General features: G+C 37.1%; 1 protein-coding gene across 1 annotated transcript; it reads right to left on the bottom strand.

Moving 5' to 3' along the window:
- Nucleotides 1-4,265: 4,265 nt before the first annotated feature.
- On the bottom strand, nt 4,266-5,556 carry LOC125261935 (somatostatin receptor type 5-like). Its single transcript, XM_048180520.1, has one exon. The coding sequence runs from the start codon at nt 5,339-5,341 to the stop codon at nt 4,406-4,408; it is 936 nt and encodes a 311-aa protein (XP_048036477.1). The 5' UTR covers nt 5,342-5,556; the 3' UTR covers nt 4,266-4,405.
- Between the last annotated feature and the right edge of the window lie 4,077 nt (nt 5,557-9,633).

The following is a 9,633-nucleotide window of genomic DNA, read 5'->3' as shown; positions in this document are numbered from 1 at the left end:
ACAAAACATGTAGGCCTATATATATATATATATATATATATATATATATACCGGCCCCCAGATGTGTCCACGACATCGAATCTGGCCCCCTTTTAAAAAAGTTTGGACACCCCTGTGATAAACAGATAACTGAAAGGGAGCTGACAGATACACACTTTCTTCAAAAAGTGATCTAGCTACCCTGAGTATGCAATCCAACAGGTGATGCACTCAGTAACACTGGGGAAAGGGTTACCAAACACTTAAATAGAGGCTGCTTTTTTTTTAACCCTTTAACGCGTACGATCACACCGGTGTGATTAGAACGTTCAGCGCATCACGTGATCAACTGCCAAATTCAAATGTGCGTGCGCGCTTTGGCTGGCGCTAAACCAGAGACGGACGCGCGCAGCGCTTTTCATACATCAAATGCAGTGTTTTAAATTAAAACAGGGGCGTAGGAGCCATTATACGTGGGGGGACACGTCCCCCCCCCCCACATTTCAAAATCTAAGTTTTGTCCCCTCACTATTTCCCAATGTCAGATTTTGTTTTGCATTGCCTGCCTATCTCTGACGATTTCAGAGTCTCCAAATTAATCCATTCTGCAACTTTTAAATGCATAATTACATTTTTAAAAACGAAATTATAGGCTTAAGTGCAGGTTCCGAAAGTTGGTCGTTTTGTCGCTATGGTTACACACACACACACACACACACACACACACACCGTAAATGGCAAAAGTGGGAGACATAGAGCAAAATAAGTAGACTAGCACCAATTAAGTTTTCGTGCACTATATTCAAAGTCATCTGAAGCCATTCCATAGCTTCATGTGAGGGACAGAAGAAATATACATCGATAAGTTCACGGTCAGAAACTCGTCTTCCCTCCGCTACAGCTGTCAATCATTCAGCATTTAAACAGCGCGTCGCGTTCGGTAACGACAGTCAGCACGGTAAAACTCTCCAATATGATATTCCCATTATAATACTTGATATGTAGATAAAGAGCTGTGGATTTGCATAAAATGACTTTATCTTGCTGGAGTTTATTGCTGTTTCTGAACGATGTCATCATACTGGCTACAGGGTGTCTGTTAGATCGCACAACACAAGGACTATGAATTCGTGTCACACGCACAATAACTGGAATTTAAAAATGAAAGAAACATATGATTAATAAACTGTTAGATACAGTCAGATGTACACAGGGATTCTCTTTGTGCCGTGAACTTTTCAATGCGCAATGAAACTGCGCGCTCTGACTCGATATTGCTTCAAGCACATCATTCTGCACCCGGGATGTGCATTAGCGTTTTTTTGCTGTTGTTTTGAAGCGTTTCATATTATCATGGTTTTGCACACTGAAAGATTATTAATAGCCTATTTTGTTCTGTCGTATCTATAGCTTGTTGCCCCATTAAAAAGCTGCACAATACATTTAAAATAAGCGTCTTTTAATGTTACATTAATATAAATACATATAATTATTTACATATAAATCTAATTTCATAATACAAATAGTACTTTTTATTAACATTTGGATTTATAAAATTACTGTGCAAAGTTTTTAGGCTAGAATATTTTTTGCTGCTGAATTATATACTCGCCTAGTTTACTTATTTATTTGTTGGTCAGCTTATGAATATATTTTTATTCATTTGTTATTTTTCTCTATAATGAGATGTTGTGTTTAGTGCATTCTGGATTGGTTAACAAATCAAAGATACAGGCTCCCACTAATAAATTAATTCAACAAAGGTAACCTCTTTTGCTACATATTTTTAATGGTTTAAATGTGTACTCTACATGTTTGACCACTTATGTACTATCATTTAGCCTACTACATGCTGTGTACGTGATTAATGTGCCCTACTATCACCAATAAATAAATTACTTTTAGAGCACAAAATTGTTTACAAGAGAACAAATTTCTTTATTGATTTAGTCACGTAATTTTGCTCTCAGAATACACCAGATTTATGCATTTAAATTTAAAATGTACAAAATTTTCCTCCGGGGGGCATGCCCCCGGACCCCCCTAGAGGAACCGATGTCACCACCACAGTCTCTCAAAATCCTGTGGGAAACACTGCAATCCGTTCCCAAAAGTCATTAGAAATTATATATATCTATCCGGGGAATTTCCCCCGAACCCCCCTGGCATTTACTGTCCCCCCCAGGTTCAAAATCGCTCCTACGCCCCTGAATTAAAATGATGTTTATTTTAGGTTTCAGACATTTAAATACACATGAGTACTAACAAAACAATATATTTAGAGTTTGTAAAATACACAATGATGTCTATAGAAGCGGAAATAACAACGCTTTCCATTATAATTAGACGACACATTTTATTCATATCAGATACCCATTGTGAAAGTAACTTTAAAGCTTACTCTGTTCTTCCCCAGTTCACCGACTCACTTAGTTTCATGTATTTCGGGAGAAGTGGATGAATTGTAAATCCAACAGATCCGATTCTCTGTGCGGCGCAAACTAACATGGCGGCGCCCATCGCGCATGCAGCTCAACTAACATGATCATTATAAAGGTGTTTAAACAGCAAAACACATCCACTTGCACATATTTGGCAATCGGAATATTAGATATTTCATGCTATAGTTAACAAATTTGTGAATATTTTGAATAAAAAAGGAAAAAATAAATAAAAGGAGATCATCAGTCTTACAGCGCTGCTGTGTGTCACGTATCAAGCAATGACGCGTCACCATGGAAACCATAAAGCGATACGTTCTAAATAACGGTCGCCTTAAAAAACTCACGCTGGGGGGTCAGCCAGAATATTTTAAACTTACGTGCGAAAGGGATAATAACCATGTTCACTGTTGTTATTAAAATTAGATAAAATGCTCTTCTCTTCGTGTGGTTTTCTTCCCCTCTCTCTCTCCCTCTCTCTCCTGGTCCTGACTGCTTCAGAGCTCTGAGAACAGCCACAAGACAAAACAACTGGATGGAGAGGAAGAGGAGGAACTGCATCGAGATGAACCATTTATGTGCATTGATTGAAACAGAAAATAACATGAACCACAAACAGGAACCAAAAGTGATTATCCAGACCACAGTGCAGCAGAAAGGTTACAGGATGAACCACTGCCAGGTAACGCTCAACACACATCAGACACTGAAACAGAGGACGACCAGTGACCGAGAGTCCTGTTAAAAACATTAACAGTGTAAAGACACTTGAAAACCAATTTGAAAGTACAAAGAGCAAACAGTTCAAAGAGTTTCCAATCTCGCAAATGGAGAGATTGAGGATGAAGAACTCTGATGCAACTCCGCTTCCTGTTCCTGTGATGATGAGCCATATAACATAGGAGTGTGTAGGAACACCAACCAGGAAACTGATGATGTACACACAGATTTCCAGACTTATCATTTGTCCAATGGATTGAGTTGCTTGGAGTTGAGATGCTTCGGGTGCTGTGAAGTTCACTGAGTTATTCATCTCTGGGTTTGTCTTTTAAGTTCATAAAAAAATAATTGTGTGATCTACACAAAGAGAGCTGTAATTGAACCATATCTGTAAAAAAAACAAAAAACAAAAAAAAAACATCATTAAATGATGAAAAATAGATGGCTTAGCAATGTAATATTTGCAGGCTACATTCATCTGCAAAATCTAATTTTCTATAATATTTCTCTAGAATTAATTTAAACTGTTAGTTCTCTTCGATGAAACAAATATCAGTCCCATTTTACTCAGTAGCTAAAGCGTTAACTCCTTCCCAAATCTTTGTACATTATCAGATAAACACAGTGACACTCTTGCTTATTAAGGGTATAAACAAGAAGAATCAAAGAGAGGAGTTTATCACCTGAAGAGTGAATGTTCAGTCTCTCTGGATGTGTATAAATCTCTGCTGTGTTTTGTAGACTGACTTCACTGCTGTTACAAGTATACATGTGCAAGACTTCATCTGCTACATGTCACATAAAACATCAGATATGCAAATATTTGAAGCTGAAAAAAGATAAACAAAATATATATTTATATATAATTTTCATATAAAATACAATGGTGAGTCAGTTTTCCCAAACAATCTTTATATATCTGCACATGTACTCACTGAGCACCAAATATATAAAAATAATGAGATGGAAAATTGAGGCTTGGTAATTGATTAAGTGATTTATTGGAAAAACAAACTAATAGCAACCACTCACATTATAAACAGGACAATGAAGATTTTCATGCACTCATGCTGTGACTGTCTAAATTGCCTTAAATAAGTTCAAATATCACAGATATTCTGCTAAGCATTTTTTAGAAGTCAGTCAAAGTGTACAGGTTGTTGTGTTGTTGAGTTTGAAAGGTATCAGGTTGATATACAGTAAGTACATTTGAAGGACACCCTAATCCCTAGATTTGAAAAGTAAAATAATAGCATTAGCTGGTTTTATGGAGAAAAGAGACAGGAGAGTTTTCCAGTCCGGTGCAGATAAAGAACAGGCTGAACAAAACCAGCCAACACATAACAAATCACAGAAGGAAACCAAACTTCCTGAATAATCAGATTTGTCAGAATGGTATATAACGCTGTGAGAGTAAGTGGCACATATATGATAACCATGGTTGCAGTAGTTATTAGAATGAGATAAAATGCTCTTCTCTTCGTGTTGTTTTCTTCCTTTCTCTTTCTCCCTCTCTCTCCTGGTCCTGACTGCTTCAGAGCTCTGAGAACAGCCACAAGACAAAACAACTGGATGGAGACAAAGAGTAAAAACTGCAGCGAGAGAAACCACAGATATACAATGTATAGTGAAACTATAAACATGCAACTCAAGCAGGATCCAAGAGTGATTATCCAGGCCGCAGTGCAGCAGATCACTCTATATCTGAGAGGTTTGTACTTCAGAAAGGTTACAGGATGAACCACTGCCAGGTAATGCTCAACACAGATCAGACACTGAAACAGAGGACGGCCAGTGATAGTTAGTCCTGTTAAACAATTTTTTAATGTTGAGAGGCCTGAATACCAAAATAACTGTAGATTGATCAAACTATTCAGACAGTTACCAATCTCAGAAACAGAGAGATTGAGGAAGAAAAACTCTAATGCAAATCCACTTGCTGTTCTTGTCATGATGAACCATGTAACAAATGTGTGTGTCGGAAGACCAAACACAAAACTGATGCTGTGCAGACACATTTCCAAAATCTGCAGTGGCCCAAAGGACTGAGTTGTGGAGTTTGTAGATGTTTCAGGTGTGGTGAAGTTCACTGTAGAGTTATTCATCTCCTCTGTGTTTTTCTTCTCCACAGCACACAAAATATAGTCATTTAACACTTTTCTATAGAAAGAGAGAAATATATATACACATTTACATTGCATTCAGTATAATTGATTTCAGCAAGCGAATCTTCCTTAGGTGATTCCATTTCAAAATGTCAGTGGTTCACCGCTGATAAAGTGAGCCCATAAACCAGTGTCTTATAGGATTTAACTGATCTCAGGTCGGTTCCATTAATGACAAATGTTTGTATAATGAAGATAGAGATTAATTGTCTCCAATTAGCAAACACAAAACAAGTACTACAAAGTAATAAAAGAGCGCTGGCTTTAAAATCCATACGCTTTATATTTAGTGGTGTTTTACTATTAATGCATTACACTTTCATGAAAACATTAGCAATTGGTTGTAATGTTTGGGTTGTGTTCAATGTCTTTTATCATTTTATATGTGTTTGTGCTACACATAAAATGTTGCACTTTGGAATTATTATGTTGGCTTTTTCACAGCAATATCTCATAGGATTAAACAATCTGAATTACATTTTTTTTTTATTATTTAATTAGTAGCATAATGACCCCTTCCAAGAAACTGTTGAAATCCCAACAAATCAGAACATTAAACATTAACAAGTTTCAACATTTTTCATCTCACTCAAAAGAACTTCATTTATTCATATCCAAAATAGCATTTTGATTATATCATCATCAAATTATGTTGTTACCAGAGCCTATTTTCTCTGACCATAACAAATGTGCTTTTCAAACACAAAGTTGGAGCAGCCAGAGAAAAATTACTAGCAAAAAAGTAAAGAGTCAAGAGCCCCACTAAAGCAAACGCTGACCTCTTTCATGGTGACTTGAAATGAAACATTCCATAAAACATTAATTAACACCTTTTTTCTCTCTTTCCTTCGGTGATTCTGCTTATTAACATCAGGTGTCACCACTAATTGTAAATCATCACTCAATCATCAATCAGTTATCTCATTAACTTTAACACTGCTCCAGTGTTCATTTTTAACACCCGGTAAGATGCCTCTGCTAAGCCTTTTTTTTGTTTTTGTTTTTGTTTTTGTTTTTTTGTAAAAGTTGTTGTTTGAAGATTTTAATGATATATCATTAAAATCTTTAAACAACAACTTTATATATCATTAAAATCTTTAATGATATATATAATTTATATATCATTTATATCATTTATATATCATTAAAGTCTTTAAAAAACAACTTTTACAAAAAAAAAAAAAAATGGCTTAGCAGAGGCTGTCTCTTGATATTGTACCTTAACCTTTAAAAGAAAAGGTATGTACCTTTTAATGCTTGGGAACATATATGTACCTTTTTGACCCTCAAAAAGGTACAAACATGACCTTGAGGTCCAATAATAAGCCCTATGGGGTACGTTAGTGTAGATTGTACCTTGGGGGACAGAAATGGACTCCTACTGTACCCCTATTTCTGACAGTGTAGTTATTAGAATAAGATTAAATGCTCTTCTCTTCATGTGGTTTTCCTCCTCTCTCCCTCTCTCTCCTGGTCCTGACTGCTTCAGAGCTCTGAGAACAGCCACAAGACAAAACAACTGGATGAAGAAGAAGAGTAGAAACTGCAGCAAGAACAACCATGTATGTGCATTAATATTATATGTCATTAATGTGATCACGCTGACCAAACAGGAGCCAAGAATCATTATCCAGGCCGTAGTGCAGCAGATCGCTCTATATCTGAGAGGTTTGAACTTCAGAAAGGTTACAGGATGAACCACTGCCAGGTAACGCTCAACACACATCAGACACTGAAACAGAGGACGACCAGTGATGCCTAGTCCTTGCAAAAGCAGTGCTAATGGCGCAAAAACTGAAATCCAATGAAACAGTATAAAAAACAAATTATCCAGACAGATACCAATCTCACAAACAGACAGATTGAGGATGAAGAACTCTGATGCAAATCCACTTGCTGTTCCTGTGATGATGAGCCATATAATATAGGAGTGTGTAGGAAGACCAAACAGCAAATTGATGCTGAACACACAGATTTCCAGATTCCCCATTAGCAATGTGGAAGGGGTTGTGGAGTTGGTGGAAGCTCCTGGTGTGGTGGAGTTCATTTTCTTCCTCGTTTGGCTGAGCACAGCTCACAAAACATGAATAGTATTGCTATAGGAAGAGAACATTATAAAAGTATGTGGTCACTCAGACTGCAGTTGAACATAAGCAAAATTAAAAATAAACAAATAAATAAAATTGACAGAAGGCACATTTGCAGTCCACCCCAGCAATTCAACAGGTAAAACAGTTTACAGGTAAAAGAACCATTTTTTGCTTTGAAGAACATTTTTTAAAATCTAAAGAATATTTTTCCAATATAAAGAACATTTTGTGCAAATAAGGTTCTTTATGAAACCGCAGATGCCAATAGAACCTTTATTTTTGAGTGTACTTATTCACTTTGATGAAACGAATAGAGATCAGTTCTGTTTTGCTCAAGTTATGCATCTAATATGCCCATAAGCGCTTTAATATGACTCATGACCACATCAACATTGTCATATATCATTCAGCAGTAAAAAGAAAAATAATTAAATTTAAAATAGGAGTTTATCACCTGAAGAGTGAATGTCCAGTCTCTCTGGTTGTGTATAAATCTCTGTTCTGTGTTTTACAGACTGACTTCACAGCTGTCATAAGAATATATGTGCATGACTTCATGTGCTACACGTCACATAAAACATCAGACATGCAAATATTAAAAGGAAAAAGAAGGTTTAAAGAAGTTCAAAAAGATATATACTCTTATCTGATACTTTAATTTTATCCCCAAAAAGTTTTTGATATTTTGATAAACATCTTGTTCATTGAACTGTTGCATTAAAGCAATATCACACAGCAAAATCAGCAAAGCTGTGTGTGTGTGTGTGAGTATATACTCTGTATATATACAATATCAGGAAGGCGTCGGTCTCCCTTTTGCTGCCAAAACAGCTCTGACCCATCGAAGCATGGACTCCACTAGACCCCTGAAGGTGTGCTGTGGTATCTGCACCAAGATGTTAGCAGTAGATCCTTTAAGTCCTGTAAGTTGCGAGGTGGGGCCTCCATAGATCAGACTTGTTTGTTCAGCACTTCCCACAGGTGCTTGATTGGATTGAGATCTCAAGAATTTGGAGGCCAAGTGAACAGTGGACAGGGGTCAGCATGGGCACTCTGACTGGTCTGCTGCTATGTATGTCGTGGCAGATTCGATGTCTCTTTGTTTCTTCAGTTCTGGTCTTGAAGAAAAACTCAGAGTCGAAGTTCCAGGTCTCAGAAGTATTTAACTTGTCAAGCAAAAAAGTGAGATGCCAGCTCCGCATCTGAGGCTCTCTTAGCCGTTTTTATACATTTTAATTAGCTCTTAAAAACCCACCAAAATAATATCATTAGCTGGTAATATTCGCATTGTCCCATATTCTCGCTTACGGGGGCTCTCCTCCTACACCTCCTTCCCATGTACTCCCCGACCTTTTCACCATAGACATTTCACCAATTAAAATTTCAGGTGTTGCTTATGTAAGGGACAATTTTCTTAGTAAGGGTGGCCGACTGCCAACTACTGTACATCATTTACCTTAATCTTTCATGGCCTTCTGCCAATTGATGGTCAACCCTTTTCCCATTGGCCAAATGAAACATCATATCAAAACAGTCAATACTCCCCGGAGGCAAGAAGCCTTCACCTGACACCCTTTAATGATGGTCTTGTTCATTTCACAGCCACCTGTTGTCTGGTGGAAAATTACCAACAAAATATGCTCAGTGGCCAAGTAAACTTGTTTGACCCTTACAATTACATAGGCCAAGAGGCCTCACAACACTTCTAGCTTTTATAGTAAGCAAACAAATTCTACAATTGTTTTCTATAGAGTGGATAAAATACTCCATCACTATGTAGCCCCATACGCAACAAACTGCGATCCACTGTGTATTCTGACACCTTTTATCAGAACCAGCATTAACTTCTTGAGCAGTTTGAGCTACAGTATCTCGTCTGTTGGATCAGACCACACAGGCCAGCCTTCGCTCCCCACGTGCATCAATGAACCTTGGCCGCCCATGACTATGACACAAAAAGCCAAGAGTCGAACCGCCCAACTAAAGGAAACACTGACCACCAAAATGGTGACTAAATATTTTCAATAAAACCAACATCTAAACCTCTGTTAATTCTCAAAAATAACTTCTGCTGAGATCTTGAGAGATGTATTGTCTTCTTTTATTTTCAGTTTATTTCAGGCTGTGTGTCTTTAAATTGTGCAAGCATGATGTTGAACCAACAACACATCGTAACACTGATTCAGTGCCATTACCATTGATTTTTCTTGTTGAAATTTCAACATTTTTTCAACATTA

This window comes from Megalobrama amblycephala, unplaced genomic scaffold (genome assembly GCF_018812025.1).
Source record: "Megalobrama amblycephala isolate DHTTF-2021 unplaced genomic scaffold, ASM1881202v1 scaffold532, whole genome shotgun sequence".
Classification (NCBI taxonomy): Eukaryota; Metazoa; Chordata; class Actinopteri; order Cypriniformes; family Xenocyprididae; genus Megalobrama; species Megalobrama amblycephala.
The sequence above is the reverse complement of the archived record's forward strand: the minus strand, read 5'-3'. Positions and strand labels throughout refer to the sequence as shown.